We start from the raw sequence: 16,992 nt of genomic DNA, 5'->3' as shown, positions 1-16,992 counted from the left end.
GTGCCCAGCTCTGACTCTGGCTTGTGCTGAGGCTCTTGGGCTGGGAGCTGGGGACTGGTTGGCTGTGGTGGACTGCTGGTACTCCAGCTGGAAACCAGGGCTTCAGGGGGTGGGGGGCTGGAGGGGAAATAAAGCCAGGACAAGGGCAAGAAGTCGGGGTGAGGATGACAGTTCCAGGCCTAGTCCCAGAACTGAGGCTTTCGGAAGAGCATGAACTCCACAGTCAAACAGACGCACGGGTGGATCCCTCCCCTAGAACTTACTAGATGTGTGACCCTGATAAAGTTACTGGCCTTCCCTGAGTCTCTTCTGATACTGGTTAGTGATACCCACCTCCTGGGGACTATAAACATGAAAGCCTCCAGGTCTGCGAAATGAAAGCCTATGCTCTCTGGTGGGAACTACACTGCCTCACCCTCTCCCATGTGCCCCTCATCATGGCCATTTCCAAGTCCTCCAGTGTGTTCATTCTGTCCCTCCACTGTCCCCAATAGGTTTCCATGATCTTATTTGTCCCCAGCAGTAGCCTCTGTCTTGGTCTTTCAAAGCTGACCATGGTATTGCCCTGCTTTGAGCTCTTCAATGGCTCCCCACTGCCCTTCACTCAAGTTCAAGTTTCTTAAGAAAGCCTCCACGGCCTCCCTGAGCAGCACCCTCCAGCCCCGCTATACATTCCTCCCCCCGATCATGTTCTCAACCCAAGTATATTTTTTCAACCATGTATTCTCTTGCCTGTGGGCCCCTGCACATTCTATTCTTTCAGCCTTAAACACTCATTTTCCTGCCTCTTCACCGGACTAACTCATGCCTATCCTTTGGGACTCAGTGTGGATACCGCTTCTTCCAGGAAGCCTTCCCTGACTGTCAGGTGGGTTAGGTAAGGTGCTGAGGCATCTGTCACTGTGTTTGTGTCACTGTGTGGCAGTTGTCCAATCACTTGTCTATACAGTCAGCTCTCTGAGGACAGAGATCCCAGCAGGTCTTGCAAATCAATGCATCCTCCGAAACAAACCCAGACGCGAACCCTGTGCCCTGGCATACACTTAGTAAATGTCTGTCATAGCTGCCTTCCTGCCTCGACAGTTCCTTGGAAAACATTCCTTAAAACAGCAGTCCTAGCAACGAGGATATGGGAAATGAGGAAGGGGGAGAGAGGTAGACCCACTGCAAACCTGAGGCCTGAAGACCCTTGCCCTCTTGTCCTTCACTTCTCCCTCGTGTCCTGTCTACATCCTCTGCCAAAGCCCAGGTGGCCAGGCCACAGAGGGAAGGGGAAAAGAGAAGGAAAGTGGGCCGGCGGGTGTGTAGGGAAGGGAGGAGGACACCCACAAACACCAGACCTTCATTGACCCTCCAGTAGGTCACGGTGGGGTGAGTCTTCAGGGGTCTGCGCCCAGGGGATTTGTAGTGGGAGGTGTAGACCATGGTGGCTACTCCCTATGAGCAGAGGCTCTGTCTGGGGCATTGTCTCTGAGATCTCTTCTAGAATCCTGCTGGAGGCGGGGTGATAAAGTGGGAGAGGGGGAGGGGCTGCTGAGGAAGGCCAAAGGGGCTAAGGAGGATTTCCTCAGAGCTTTTGGGAAGCTATACGTTCCTGGCCCCGAGGTAAAGCTCCCACAGGCTGCTTGACCCAGCAGAGCAGCTCCTACCCAATGGGATTCTCGGTCTGCAGGAATCTGGCATCCACCTGGGTGAGTATGTCCGGCTGTGGGGGACACTGAGGCTGGAAACCACACTCCCTCCCCGCGTCATGAACTCCTGCCCCAGCACGGGCTCGGGGAAGGGAACAGATATGAGAAGAGTGATTGGTGAGGTGGATCCCCAGACCCCTATCCCCCAACAGCCCTGGGGCCTCCATGGAGACCTGTCCCCACTGAGGTTTCAGATCAGCCAGTGAGTAAACACTGCACCCCCACTCACAGGGGTCAGGCCCAGTGAAGGCTGTGGCCAGTGGCAGCCTCCTACGCCCCCTCCTTCTCTGTATCTCTTTTTTCTAGGAGTTCTTTCTTAACTAGCCCTTAGCTTTTCTCCCTCATCTGTCCCCTCCATTTGCTCTAGCATGGTGACTTGAAAAAAACAAATGCCCTCTTCCCTATTGAGAGCACCCTGATGCAGACATTGTATCTCTCTCCGTTTTCATGGAATTGTCTCTGACCTACCCTCAGACCAGTTCTCCAAATCCTAAGCATCTAACAACACAGCTTCATACAACCACACAGTGTACCTCTTTCTGGACAACTTCCTCCTACTCAGGTTTTCCCTCTGGGTCCAACCCCACCCCATGATGCTTCAGGTTCCAGGAGCTGAAAGACTTACTGGGGTCCACATAGGCCCAGCTAGGGTGGAGAGGCACCGCTGTGGGGGCTGGGGGGAAGGCCCCTGCCTTCATCCCCTCCCCAGAGGTGGCTTCCTCATAGGAGGGTGGGGCTGAGGGCACTGCTGGAGCCTCCTTCTTCTCGCCATGCACCTGCTGCTGCCCCTCGGTCCCAGGGGCCTTGTTAGCCACGGAGAGCTATGGAGTAGAGGCAGACAGAGAGATAGTCACCAGGGAAAGGGAGCCTTCCAACTCCTCCTCCTCACCAACTCCTCAATTCCTGGAACTTTCATGGTTCCTTCCTTACCTGCACTTGGAAGCCAGGAACACAGACAAGAATGTCTCTATTTTATAGACAAGAGAACTAAGCTCCAGAGGGGTCAGAGCTAGCTGGGGCACATGGTGGAGCTGGGATAGGAACAGAGGAAAGAGAAAATTCTTAGGAGTGTCCACCATTGGTTGTCACTGTCATTGTCCCTGGGGTAGGGGCAGGGCCTCTATGGTTCCAGAAAAGGGCCTGGCACATAGTAGATTGTTACAAATAAAAGGTTATGTCATTTAATCTTCCTGAGACTTGCTAGCTGCATTTTGACCCCTGCTTTAAAATGAGGAGAATGAGGATCAGAGAGGAAGAGCGATTCATCCAAGGTCACAGAGCTGCTTGTGGCCCACTGAGAGGCAGGGCCTAGGCATCATCCACTGGGGTTGATCCTTCTGTTGCGCTGGAAGTGATGCAAGGAGAATGGAGATGGGAGAGAGAAGGGCAACAGAAAGGGAAGAGGAGAGGGAGAAAACAGAAAAGAGGAAGGGCCTTCAGGGTGGAGGAAGGGCAAGAGGATCCAGGCTAAGGGTCTGTTCTGGCCTCATCCTGTAGGAATCTCAGCCTCTCCCCTAAACCAGAACAGACTCACAGAGTGACCCAGTGGAAGGGGCCTCAGAAGACATCCAGTTGAGTCTCTTCCGTCACTGAACAGATGAGGAAACTGAGGCTCAAAGGGAAATGTCCCCATGGCAGGTTGGAAATGCGAGTCCATTTACACTCAGATGTGTCCCCTGCCCCCCACCCGTGGACATGTTTAGCTTTGGTGAGAGGATTTGAGCTGGGAAGGCCTGAATGAGGCAGCCAGAGAAGGAAAGACTGGGGTGGAGGGGGTGGTGTGAAATTGAAACAGCAACAAAAGGCCCGGCTCTCAGAAAATGGGATTTAGGTCTGGTTCCCAGAAGATTGTGTTAGACCTAAAGGGCCACTGAGGAAGACTGCGGACTTCCTTCTTTGCAGGGAGCATCTGGCTGAGGCAGCCTGGAGACAGGCACGCACCAGAAGACTTCTGGTTCCATCCAGGCCCAAGGACCACTGAACTGGAGCGGTCTTCTCCATCCCCCAGCAAGCTTGTGCGTGAGCTGGGGACAAGGGGCAGAGGAGGCAGAGGTCCCCCTCACACCAGGAAGGGAACAGCGCCACTAAAGGGCCTGGTGGAGGCAGGGTGGAGGTGGAAGGAGACTCAGCAGAAGGGGTGAGTTCTCCATGTTTACGGAACTGACACTCCCCAGGCCTCCCACTGCCTCCCACTCCCCAGCCCCCCTCATCACCCGGATCTGAAGGATCATGTCCACCTAAATCGAGTTCAGCCCCCACCCTGCCACTCCGCCCCCCAGAGCCTCCTGGACCCTAATGCCCAGGCCCCCGACACACATACGGCACTCCCAAGTGAGGTGTGACCAATGGCAGGAGGTGGTATCACCCAGTGACGTCATTTGAGGCCCAAAGAGCTTGCATACAGGGAGAGGAGGGTCTGAGGGTCCAGGGAAGGATGTCATTGGCTCTGAAGCTCCTCTCAAAGAGAAGAAGGGGGAGTGTAGGGGAGGTCCTTCCCCTGTTTTCTCTGCCCAATCCTTAGCAACCCAAACAGAGGGCCAGAGTACCCTCCCCCTTAGCCCCAGGCCCTAGTGGTTGTATAATTCCACAGGCTATTGATGTTACGTAAGCCTACTAGGCCAGCCAAGTCTCTGCCCCAGCCCCTCCCCTACAATTCAGGCCTAAAACTGGAGAAGAAGAGATGGTTCATCCGGACCCATCCATGCCTGGCCAAAACCAAAACAACAATTAGAGCATCCTGATGCAGAGTTGTCATAGCAAGCCCCAAGCACAGGGATGGAGCCAAGACGCCCAGATGTGGAACAATGGCAGGGAGTAGGGTGGGGGTTGTTTCTGTGGAGGGTGGGAAAGATGAGCATAAAGTGGTTGGGTGTGGGACTGGAGGGTTGGGCCAGAGGGGGTTGCCCGATAGGCACTGCCCCTCAGGGCTCACCTTGGCACACACATACCCATGCACACACATACAGTCACACCAGACGCCCGGGCTGACTCCTCACGGGGGGCCTGGGTATCTGTGAGGAGCCTTGTAATGCCAAAGCAGGGGTGGGAGGGTGACAGGGGAGGAGAGGCGCGCCTGCGGGCAGGAAGAGGCCTCGGTCCATCCCTTGACACCGGCCTTTCGGTCCTCTGACTTCAGCAAGGACCATGGAGGACCTTCAAACTAGGGCCAGGGGAGGATGCTTTCGTGGTCCAGAGGGCTTGCTGAGGATGACAGGGAGCCGGGAGCCGGAGGATGGAGGATGGTGCAGGCGGGGGAGATGCCGGTACCTTTCCCTGGGTCATGGTGCCGTCTCTCGGGGAAGGGGTCCCTGAGGCCGGGGCGGCCGCTTGGGTAACCGCAGCCTGCCTGCGTCTCTTCTTTCCTCCGCGTGGGTTCTAGCAACATCCACTGCAGCCGGGCCAGGCGAGCCGGCGCGTACCATCGGCGCGGGGGGAGGAGAGGGCCGGGCCTGGGAAGATGCTGCGGAGGACGCTGCGGATTCGCGAGCCCTGGGTAAGGCGGCCGCGCACCGCCCCCTCCCGCCGCTTCCCCCCCACCCCGCCCCCCACCGCCGCCCTTAGCCCTCCCCCGGGATGAGAGAGAGTCGCGCTGCGGAGCAACCCCAGTGGATGGGTCCGCGGGGGCTGAGCGGGCGGAGGACGCGGGAACTCCGTGACACCGACCAGCTGACGCTGCCCGCGTGAAACCAGAGCCGGGCATCAGGGCCTCATCTCCACCGTCTCTGCACCTCTCTGCAGCTCCAGCTGCGCCTCTGCCTTTTCCTCCTCCCTCTTTGGATGCGGCCCTGATTTCTATCTCCGTCTCCACCTCCCCTCTCATCATCTATTTCATCATCCCCGGTAGAGGGGAAGGTCTGGAAGTCTCGCCTGTGCTGCCCGCTTCTAACAGGGCCCCTGGGCCCTGCGCTCCTGTGGGCCTGGGGCAAGCCAATAGCCACCTCTCCTTGCTCCTTTTTCTCGCTTGTGAAATGCACACAGTAGGTCCCTCCCTGCCTTGGTTCACGGAGACATGGGGTGGGAGGACACCTCTTCTGTTTCTTTCAGCCCTGCTGGGACATTTCACGGGGTCTTTCTGGAGACACCGCTAGTTCTGTCTCAAAGCCTCTACAACCCCTGCCAGAGCTCTCTTCCTGCCTCCACGCTTAGCTTCCATCACCCTGTCTCCATCTTCCCCCCTTTTCCATTCCTCCCATGCCAGAGCTCGTTCTCCCCGCTTCCCCAGACGTGTCCTTGGGACCCAGCCATCATCAGGCCCCGTTTTCTGTAGCTGCTGGAGTGTCACTATGGGGTTTGCAATCTCAAGAGCTGGGATCAAGTCCCAATTTAGTCACCCACTGGCCGCGTGGCCTTGGCAAGGCCCTTAACCTCTCTGAGCTGCAGCTCCTACGAAAAAGAGGCTTAGAACAGAGCTCTGTCCATCCTAGATTGACTGTCAGACGCACAGGTTATGGCAGTAAAAGCACATAAAAGACCAAGAAGTGCTGGTAGTATGTCAGGTATTATTAACTGAGGAGTCTCCTACCAGAATGTCTTGGGCTGTCCCAGAGCGAGCACCCACAAATCTGCCTAAAAGAAGTATCTGAACCTGCTAGGATGGGATGAGAAACTAAGACCTGGGACAGGTGGGGGTGGCCACTTACCTTCTGCTTCCCTCTCACTGCCCAGGGACCCACCTAAAGTCCCTGAGAAAGCAGGGCCCAGGTAGGCAGACAAATTATCAAAGTCTTTTTTTTTTTTTTTTTTTTTTTTTTACAGAGAAAGTCTTGTTCTGTTGCTCAGGCTGGAGTGCAGTGGCACAATCTTGGCTCACTGCAACCTCTGTCTTCCGGGTTCAAGTGATTCTCCTGCCTCAGCCTCCTGAGTAGCTGGGATTACAGGCGCGCACCAACACGCCCGGCTAATTTTGTATTTTTAGTAGAGACAGGGTTTCACCATGTTGGCCAGGCTGGTCTCCAACTCCTGACCTCAAGTGATCCACCCTCCTCAGCCTCCCAAAGGGCTGGGATTACAGGCGTGAGCCACCATGCCTGGCCTAATTATCAAAGTCTTTATCCCACCCCTTTTTGCCCTTTGTCCCCCACTCCATAACCACCAATTTTGCACAAACACACTTAAGCCTGGGCCTCCGTGTCCAGAGGCTCTCTCAACCCTACAAACCCGAGCTCTTCTTCCAGCAAGCTGTGCCCTGGTCCCCAGCACTGCACCTGGAGCTCTGACCAGCTGGTCCAGGTTCTGGCCTTCCCTCCCTCTCTGCATCTGCATCCTGGAAGTGTTTTCCTTCTCCTGCTTGACAGCTTGAATGCCACCTCCTCCAGGAAGCCTCCTTCCCCCCTAGTTGGGGTTAGATGCTCCTCTTCTGTAGTTCCCTAGCACCCTGATGTAACGCCTGTCACGTGGCGCTGTGAAGTTTCTTTCACTGACTCCCTGTTACACTCTAAGCTCCTGTAGCAGTTTTGGTGTGAGCTGGACTGAATGCAGTGCCAGGTGTGTGGAATGCACTCCATCAATTGTAGCTATTAATATTTCCCAGACATGGCACTACGCAGAGCCTGACTTTCATCAGCCTTAGTACTTTCATGTTTGTGAATCACTCCTGTTCCTTTTCTCTCATTCACTCTGCTCCAGCCACACAGGCCTCTTGGCCATTCCTTAGACTGGGCTGAGCATGCGCTTAGCTGAGGACCTTTGCACTGGCTGTGTCTTGTTTGGAAATTCTACAGATCATTGCGTGGCTCCCTCCCTCACTAACTTCACTACTCTGCTCAGACATTATCTCAGGGGTGGTCTTCCTGATCTTATACAAAGTAGCAGTGCAACCCACATACCCCCACCCAGCAAATTGGACAGTCCCTTTTTTCTGATTAAGCTTTATGTTTTCTATGTCAATTGTCACCTCTGATATGTTTTGTTTTGTTTTGTTTAGCTCTCTCTCTTTCTCCCATTAGAACGTCAGCTACAGAAGAGGAGGAGTTTGGGGGTGTTGTGTCATTGCTTTACACCTGTGGGTTAAAATAGTGCCTGACATGGATGTAGTGGGTTGATAAATATTTGGTTGAGTAAAGTACAGCATTATACAAAATCCTTATATTCCTCAGACATGTTGACATTGTCAGTGCTATGATGTTTCTCAGATGTTGGACTCTATTACCTTGACATTGTTTATATGTCACCCGAACATTTTTTTGAGACAGGGTCTCGCTGTGTTGCCTAAGCTGGAGTGCAGTGGTATGATCATGGCTTGTTACAGTCTGAATTTCTGGGCTCAAGCATCCTCCTGCCTCAGCCTCCCAAGTAACTAGGGTATATGTTCCCATGAGGTGGTCTTTGGATATTACTCAAAAAAATTTTTGTTTTGAGGTGTAGTTTTGCTCTTGTTGCCCAGGCTGGAGTGCAGTGGCACGATCTCAGCTCACTGCAACCTCCGCCTCCCAGGTTCAAGCGATTCTCCTGCCTCAGCTTCCTGAGTAGCTGGGACTACAGGCGCACACCACCACGCCTGGCTACTTTTTGTATTTTTGGTAGAGACAGAGTTTCACCACGTTGGCCAGGCTGGTCTCCAACTCCTGACCTCAGGTGATCTGCCCGCCTCAGCCATCCAAAGTGCTGGGATTACAGGCATGAGCCCAGCTGACATTACTCAAATATTAAACATTCGTGTAACATTCCTCTGGGATCTGGTGATAGTTAGGTGTGGTAGTCAAAAGCCAAGGCTACACAGTCAAGCAGCTTTGCTCCAGATCCCGGCTCCTCTATTTAAAAGCTGTATGAGAGCTTGTGAGAGATGAGTTGTGAAAGTTGTGAGAATGAGGAGAGTTAGGATTTGTAAGGCACTTAGAACAGAACCAGGCATCTAACACATGCTCTATGCGTGTTTGATGACTATAAGCACACAATAAGCTCTTGGTGTTAGCTATTAGTGTTAGCCTTAAGGGTTCCACAAATATTGTTTAATGAAATAATTTCCACCACATAAGGCAGCTCAGTTCCACAGTTACTCATTTGTTCATTCATTTGTCATGTCTGTGGTCTCTGTCCCTGTTGACACATTTGGTAGAAGCCATTCTTCAAGAAGAATGAGATCCCTTCAGACTCACCCCCGGGCAGGAGGGGACGGGCAGTGCTGGGGTGGCTGAGGGCTGGGGGAATAGTGCCTCAAGGGAGTCAGAAACAGTAAGGGGCTCCCCAGGGGAGCTGGGGAGGTTGTTGGGGTAACATCCTCAAATCTCCAGCCCCATGATAGGCTTTATTCTGTTTGTACAAGGCGGGAAAGTAATGGGGAGTTTCAAGCTTTATTTTATTTTATTATTTATTTAATTTTTGAGACAGAATCTCACTCTATCGCCCAGGCTGGAATGCAGTGGCACAATCATGGCTCACGTCAGCCTCAACCTCCCAGGCTCAAGCGATCTTCCCATCTTACCCTCCCAAGTAGCTGGGACTACAGGCCTGCACCACCATGCCTGGTTAATTTTATTTTTTGTACAGACAGGATCTCAGTATGTTGTCCAGGCTGGTCTCCAACTCCTGGGCTCAACCGATCCTTTTACCTCGCTCTCCCAAAGGCTGGGATTACGGGAGTAAGTCACTGTGCCTGGCCTCAAGGTTTTATTGAACATGGAAATTACGTGTTTAAAGTCATGCTTCAGAAAGACCAACCAGGCCAGGCGCAGTGGCTCATGCTTGTAATCCCAGCACTTTGGGAAGCCGAGGTGGATGGATCACCCGAGGTCAGGAGTTCGAGACCAGCCTGATCAACATGGCGAAACCCCGTTTCTACTAAAAATAAAAAAAAATTAGCTGGATGTGGTGGCACATGCCTGTAATCCCAGCTACTCGGGAGGCTGAGGCAGGAGAATCGCTTGAACCTGGGAGGCAGAGGTTGCAGTGAGCCAAGATTGCACTGCTGCACTCCAGTCTGGGCAACAAGAGTGAAACTCAGCCTCAAAAAAAAAAAAAAAAAAAAAAAAAAAAAAAAAAAAAAAAGAAAGACCAACCTCTGTAGTAATTTTTGCTATTACATTGTTTTCTCTTTTTTTCTTTTTTTTTTTTTTGAGGTGGAATCTCACTCTCTCACCCAGGCTGGAGTGCAGTGGTGCGATCTCCGCTCACTGCAACCTCTGTCTCCTGGGTTCAAGCGATTCTCCTGCCTCAGCCTCTCAAGTAGCTGAGATTATAGTCACCCACCATCATGCCCAGCTAATTTTTGTATTTTTAGTAGAGACGGGGTTTCACCATGTTTGTCAGGCTGGTCTCGAACTCCTGACCTCAGGTGATCCACCCGCCTTGGCCTCCCAAAGTGCTGGGATTACAGGCGTAAGCCACCACGCCAGGCCTAATTTTTCTATTTTTAGTAGACATGAGGTTTCACCATGTTTGCCAGGCTGGTCATTATATTGTTTTATTAAATAAGGAAGAAGATTTTGTCTGTGAACATGTGGGAGGGATGGAGAGAGGAAGAGATTGAAGGTGCAGCGGTAAGTGGAACTTTAGTGATGGCTCTTGTGGGGGGTCAGAGCCCGGCTCTGGAGCAGGCTGCGTGGGTCCCAATCCTGGCCCTACACAAGATGCTTGACTTCTCTGTGCCTCAGTTTCATCCTCTGTAAACTGAAGGTTGTGAGAATGAGGAGAGTTAGGATTTGTAAGGCACTTAGAGCAGAGCCAACCATCTAACACATGCTGTAAACATGTTTGATCACTAGAAAATAAGACAAGTGATCCAGGGGCAGAAAAGATGGAGAAAAGGGACAGCATGGGACAGGACCGACAGGACTTGGGAAGACAGTAGAAGTGAGAGAAAGGCAGAAGGGGCATCAAAAAGGGCAAAGGTGTGAAGACTGAGTCCCTGGGAGAATGATCCCATTATGAAAAGGGAAAGGAGCTGAGGTGCTTGGGCGGGTGTCAGGTTGAGTTTGAGGGCCTGTAGGACATCCAGGTGGAGATGTCCTGTAGGCAGTTGGCCAGAGGTTCCTGGTTCCCAGGAGAGAGGTCCGGGCAAGGCCTCCTCCCTGTGCAGCCCCAGGAGGCACCATGCACTGTGTTCAGGGGGAAGACCACATCCCTTCCCGCCCTGGGGCCCAGCACTGGGGCCCATGAGGTTGAGTGCTGGGCTGGTGGTGGAGGTTTGGGACTCCTTAGCTCATTAGCATGCGGACAGTGGCTGAACCCTGGAGTCAGTGAGTCCCCCCCACTGCAGAGTGAGGCCAAGGAGAGAAGAAGGGGATGAGTGGATCCCAGGCAGCAGCTAGGGGCAGGAGAAGATGGAAGGAAGTTCTGTCCTCTCTGTAGAATTCCCCCTGCCAACTTCATCACGAGGCTGCTGTGACCGTGGAGAGGCAAAGACCAGCCGGGAATATTTTCAGGGCTGCTCTGAGGGGAGCGAAGGTCTGGCCGCAGGCATTGCCTCTCTCCTCCTTCCAGGTCCATGCCATGGCAGTCCCTCCCACTCCGCAGTCTGCTTTTGTTGCCAGCTCTGTCTGGGGCAAGTGTGGGTTGGCGGTGGGGAGGGGCAAAGGTGTGGACGGAGGCAACTTCTCATTTTACAGACACGGAAGCACAAGGCCAAAGAGGTTGAGTGACTAACACAAGGTTACATGACACGCTGGGGCCAAGGCTGGTGAGAAGAATGCATTTGACCCCACGTAGGCACCATCAGCTCAAGAGGGTTTCAGCAACAACACTGAGGCTGGGAGTCGGGGAGGAGTTGGGAGGGTCTCAGACCTCCTAGGTGGGTAGAATCAGAGCTATCCAGGCGCCTCTCCCCAGATTCTCACCAATAACCCCCTGACACACAGACCCGCACACCCAGCCTGCACCACTCTCTGCCTCCCCACCGTGCAGGAAAAGAGAGAACCTGTGCTTTTGAGGCCAGTGATGGGGGTGCAGAGGCAGGGGCTAGACAAGGCCCAGCTCACCCACAGTAAGAAGGTTCTCAGGTTGGGCCACAAGAGGTGAATGGGCCAGGCCAGCTCAGGCATCAGGCTGCTTGCTCCCTCCTGGGTATAGCTGGGCCTCAGCTGTGGCAGCGTTTCACACACTTCAAAGCCTGCCATCACCCTGCAGGCCCCTGGCCCCTACCCTTCTCACTGTTCTTCACAGGGGTTCTTCCTGCCTCTCTCATCCCCAGCAGCCCCACAGTAAAGAACCTGACACTCCTGTGCTGACCAGCCAGAGGCTGGTTGCAAAACCCCTTTCTGCTGCAGTCCTACTCCTGCCTCCCCATGCCCCTCACACTGTGCCTCTCCAGATATGGTCTCCAAAACGCAGGACAAGAAGCCGAAGCCTCTGGCAGGCATCGGCATTCTGAGTCGCCATGCTTCCCAGCTGCAGGAATTGCTGGGTCAGGTGTGAAACCACATTTCTGTCCCTCCTCATCTCTGTCTTACCTCCCCTGCTCCCCACACCTGGGCTTTGCTGGGAGTTGGGGCTGAGGCTGGAGCAGTCCTCACTGAGCACAGAAGAGCCAGGCCCCAGGCTTGTCATCCCAGCCTCACATTCCAAAACTCTCAGCCGCATCAGCTCACTCTTTAGTAGGCCTGGTACAGGCCCTCTGCACATTAGAATAACACAAAAAAATCAGGTTTTCAGGTAACTAAAGTTCTAGGCCAGGCTTAGCCCCTCCCTTGCAGCAGGCCCTTGAAAAGTCACTTCTTTCCCCAGGGTCTCACGGGTTCTGTTGCCATCGCATGTGCCGCTATGTGCATACATTTCCGTTTCTCTACCAGATGGAAAGTGCCTTAAAGATATGGGTTGTGTATCTCAAGCCTTCCTGCTCCATCCCTTAACCTGGTAGAGTTCAATATTGAAGAATACAGGGTTTGGGGTCAGATCAATCTGGGTGCCAATTCTGACTCTCCCAGTTACTAGATGATTGACCTTAGGTAAATCTGAGCCTCAGTTTCCTCATCTTTACAATGGGTATCCATTAACTGATTTACTTATTCAAACAATATTTATGAGGGCCAACTCCATGTCAAACACTGATGTGTGTACAACAGTGACCACAACAGACACAAATCCCGGCCCTGTGGGGTTACTTCTTAGTGGAGACTATTGGTGCCTGGCCCAGAGAGTGATTGTGAAAACTCAGTGAGATGACATTTGGACAGGGCTCAGCACATACGTCGTATGTCAGCCTGGCATACGACAGGTCTGACGAGTTAGAGCCATTATTGTGAACATCCATTCTGAACCACAGAACCATTTGCTGAGAATTTACTGTGTGCCGGCACCATGCTAGGTGCTAGGGAGACAAAGATGTGGAACTCTCATCCACACCCTCAAGGAACTTATAGTCGAATGCACCTACCGAATGTCAAATGGCACCATCCTTATCATTGTTCAGAAGCTTATAACCAGCACCAGCTTGTATTACATGCAACAAAGAACCATAACATTCTAGAATGTCAGGTACAACTGAGACAGCTGTTTGTCTCCCAATATCCTTCAGACAAAGCCATATATGATTGATGGTTATCAGTACTGTGCTTTTGGAGGATTCAGAAGAAGAAGTTATATCTGATTGGGAGATTGAAAAGGATTGGCCTGAAGGAGAGGTGGTTTTTGAACTGCATCTTAAAGGGTAGGCTTCAACAGACAAGAGACAGTGATGTTGGGGGAGGAGAATGAGGCCCTGCAGGGGACCAGAATGGTGTGCAAATGAAGGCGTGGAGGAAGGAAAACATGAGGCGCCAACTTTGAGCTGAATCCTAGGAAGAAGGTGGCCTAGCCCAGAGTGAGGCTGGAGGCTGATCCAGGCAAAGCAGCTGTATTCACAGGGACAGGAGGCAACTGTCTAAGAGGTGGGGTTTGAGGGACCCCCTTCCCAGCCGTCTACCCTTGGCTGAGACTATAACAGGCTCAATATTCCACCACTAAAAATTCATTTCCTTGAGTAAGCCTCTAGTAGGAGACAGACCATCCCCAGAGGAATAACATGAAAGGATAAGTCTGGGCCAAGGAGGGAGTGATGAGGAAAAGACACCTGGGAACAGCAGAGAGCCAGATGGGGCCAGGGGCCAGAGCCCTCAACTTGCCAGGCCTCTTGCATGACCCCAATTGTCCAGGCCATCCATACTGACAGAGCACTGCTCGGCTGTGGGAGGCAGGACTGGGTCACTGGAAAGGGGTGGGCAGGTGTCGGTGCTGTGTCCATGACCGCCCTTTGCCTGGCCAGGGTTCCTCAGCCCTTCCTGCTCTGCCTGCGGGAGGTGGGCAGGGCCAAGTCCACACAGCAATGCCATTTTTCAGTGCAGTTTGGCCCGGCAGCAGTGTGGGTCACTCCTTGTGTGCTTGGGTGGGGACCAGAACTCATTTATTCAACCAAGTGTTTCCAGCCCAGCCTGAGAGTCATGCCGTGAGCTAGGAGAGCAGAAGCAAGCAAGAGACCCCCTCCCTGCCCTCCAGGAGCTCACAGTCTAGAGGGGGAAGCAGGTCTTAAGTAAATAGCCACATGCTGGAGTGCAGAATCACACATGGCGAGTGCCTCAAAGCCAAAGCCCAAGCTGCCTTATGGAAAAATAACAGGGCAGTAATGCAGATGGGTGGAGGAGCGCGTCCGGGGGAGGCCTCCAGGAGCCCTGAGTGATGAGGTGGGGTTGGCGAGGGGATGAGTGTTCTAAACAGAGGGAACACCTGTGCAAAGGCTGTAAGATGGGGAAGTACCTGGGGCATCAGGCAGATCATGCCAGCCTTGTGGACAGGGGAGGGCTTTGGGAAGTTACAGAGTAAGGGAGGTTGAAGGGGTGGGCACCCACTCAGATTGGCCATTTAATTAATTAATTTATTTATTTATTCATTTATTTTGAGACAGTCTCACTCTGTCACCCATGCTGGAGCTGGAGTGCAGTGGTACGATCTCAGCTCAGTTCAACCTCTGCCTCCTGGGTTCAAGCAATTCTTGTGGCTCAGCCTCCCGAGTACCTAGGATTGCAGGCATGCACACCATGCCCAGCTAATTTTTGTATTTTTAGTAGAGACAGGGTTTCACCATGTTGCCCAAGCTGGTCTCGAACTCCTGACCTTAAGTGATCCACCTGCCTCAGCCTCCCAAAGTGCTGAGATTACAGGTGTGAGCCACCGCATCCAGCCCAGATTGGCCATTTTAGAAGCCCCCCTGGCTGCAGGACAGAGAAGAGACACGCGGAAGCTACCACTGCCATTACGGGAGAGGTGATGGTGGCCTGGGCTTGTGTTGGGCATTGAAGGTGGATAAAATTCACAGATTCAGGGGCTGTTTAAGGGGGGATCTGGTGAAGGGCTGCCTGGTGGTAGAAGGTGAGAGAGAGGGAGAGGTTTCCAGCTTGAGTGGACATGAGGAAGACAGAGGAGGGTCCGGCCCATTCCTGGAGGGTTGCCATTGCTAGTGAGTGGCCTTGCCTCCTTCCCAAGCCCCTTCACTCTTGTTTGACTGGGTCGATAATGGTAAGAATTGCTGCCATTTATGCAGCACTTAACATGTGCTAGGTCCCATGCTAAGGATGCTGCGTGGATTGTTTTGTTTAATCCTCCCAATAGTGGCAGGTCCTCTTTCTCATCTCCATTTTATAGACAGGAAACTAGGACTTAGAGAGGTTAAGTAACTTGCCCAAGGTTGCCTACAACTGGCAGGTGATGGGGCCAGCTGCCCAGCCCTGCAGTCAGCCCCCAGAGCCCAGCTCTCAGCCTCGATGCCGTACTGCTTCAGGGACTTGGGGTCTCAGCCTGCCAGTGAGGTTAGATGAGGTTAATGGCAGCTCCTTCACTGAGCCAGGAGGCTCCCTGCACGGTGTGAGGTGTGACACGTCCAGGTACTTAACAAGCGCCACATCCCTACCCTTTCTCCCCAGCCAAAGCTGTTTCACAAGCCAGAAGCCTCGTAAATATTTCAGCAGTGTCTGTGTAGTCGAGGCTGTGAAGCCTGTCCTCTGGAGCACTTGTGACAGCGAGATCTGGGAGATGTCTCAGGGCCTGTTGCAAGTGTTTGATCAGCTGCATTTTCAAAAAGACCTTTCCCTGAGCAGCTGACAGTCTCTGGGGTGAGAGAGATTTGCAGACTTTTTCTGGAGAGAGGCCAGAGCATGAGCCGACCCAGGGGCCCAGTTGGAGCCTTTTGGCTGTAGCTGGCCTCAGTCATTCAGTCCACAATGCAGAGAGAACCCCTACTGGGTGGCTGACACTGTGCCAGGCCCCACCCTCAAGATGCTAGAGAAGAGATAGGACAGGCCCAGGTTAAACTCAGTACCAGGCAGGCTGTGGAGTAAGGAAGGACCACAGCAGAGTAAAGCAATGGAGACCGAGGTCTCAGAAACCCTCAGGGGAGTTGGCATTTTAACTGGTCTTTGAAGACCAGGTAAGGCTTTTAAAAATGTATATTAAACAAATTAATTTTTCCCATTATATATGTAGTTAAGACATGTTCATAATTTTTTTTTTTTTTTGAGACAGTCTTGCTCTGTCGCCCAGGCTGGAGTGCAGTGGCGCAATCTCGGCTCACCGTAAGCTCCACCTCGTGGGTTCACGCCATTCTCCTGCCTCAGCCTCCTGAGTAGCTGGGACTACAGGCACCTGCCACCACGCCCGGCTAATTTTTTGTATTTTTAGTAGAGACAGGGTTTCACTGTGTTAGCCAGGATGATCTTGATCTCCTGACATCGTGATCTACCCACCTCGGCCTCCCAAAGTGCTGGGATTACAGGCATGAGCCATCACGCCCAGCCAACATGTTCATATTTTTCAAAATTTAAAGAAGGCTGGGCGCAGTGGCTCACGCCTGTAATCCCAACACTTTGGGAGGCCGAGGTGGGCAGATCACGAGGTCAGGAGTTCGAGACCTGCCTGGTCAACATAGAAACCCCATCTCTACTAAAAATACAAAAAATTAGCTGGGCGTGGTGGCACACGCCTGTAATCCCAGCTACTTGGGAGGCTGAGGCAGGAGAATCATTTGAACCTAGGAGGCAGAGGTTGTGGTGAGCCGAGATTGTGCCACTGCACTCCAACCTGGGCAACAGAGCAAGACTCCGTCTCAAAAAAAAAATTTTTTTAAAGAAAATGTACAAAAGTAAAAAGAAGAGGGGCTGGGCACAGTGGCTTAAGCCTGTAATCCCAGCACTTTGGGAGGCCAGGACGGGAGGATCACTGGAGCCCAGGAGTTTGAGACCAGCCTAGATAACACAGATAGACCCCTGTCTCTACAAAAAATAAAATAAAAAATTAGCTGGGTATAATGGCACATGCCTGTAGTCCTAGTTATTCAGGAGGCTGAGGTGGGAGGATTGCTTGAGCCCAGGAGGTCGAGGCAGCAGTGAGTTATGATTGTGCCACT

General features: G+C 52.8%; 1 protein-coding gene and 2 long non-coding RNA genes across 7 annotated transcripts in view; 1 reads left to right on the top strand and 2 right to left on the bottom strand.

Annotated features, from left to right (window-relative positions):
- Window positions 1-5,199, bottom strand: part of FAIM2 (Fas apoptotic inhibitory molecule 2) — a 36,255-nt gene extending 31,056 nt beyond the window's left edge. The window contains exons 1-2 of the mRNA XM_004053100.5: window positions 4,959-5,199; window positions 2,317-2,512 (exon numbers count right to left, since the gene is read on the bottom strand). Of these exons, the coding sequence (XP_004053148.1) occupies window positions 2,317-2,512; window positions 4,959-4,973 (211 nt within the window). The 5' untranslated portion in view covers window positions 4,974-5,199. The remainder of the gene's footprint in view (window positions 1-2,316; window positions 2,513-4,958) is intronic.
- LOC109029195 (uncharacterized) overlaps window positions 1,557-16,992 on the top strand; it is a 30,015-nt gene continuing 14,579 nt past the window's right edge. For 4 of the 5 annotated variants that reach the window (XR_008670151.1, XR_008670150.1, XR_010129487.1 and 1 more), the window contains exon 1: window positions 12,895-13,269. This is a non-coding gene — a long non-coding RNA (uncharacterized lncRNA). Of the gene's footprint in view, window positions 1,692-3,593; window positions 3,829-12,894; window positions 13,270-16,992 lie in introns of those variants that run through there. The other variant, XR_010129488.1, reaches the window with a different exon arrangement.
- On the bottom strand, window positions 10,064-13,046 carry LOC134756609 (uncharacterized). Its single transcript, XR_010129490.1, has 3 exons — window positions 12,997-13,046; window positions 12,356-12,473; window positions 10,064-12,237 (listed from the first exon to the last, which is right to left on the bottom strand). It is a non-coding gene; the product is annotated as an uncharacterized lncRNA (long non-coding RNA).

The sequence above is a fragment of the Gorilla gorilla genome, chromosome 10 (assembly GCF_029281585.2).
Source record: "Gorilla gorilla gorilla isolate KB3781 chromosome 10, NHGRI_mGorGor1-v2.1_pri, whole genome shotgun sequence".
In the NCBI taxonomy this organism is placed as follows: domain Eukaryota; kingdom Metazoa; phylum Chordata; class Mammalia; order Primates; family Hominidae; genus Gorilla; species Gorilla gorilla.
Note: the sequence above shows the minus strand (reverse complement) of the source record. Positions and strands in the feature narration are given on the sequence as shown.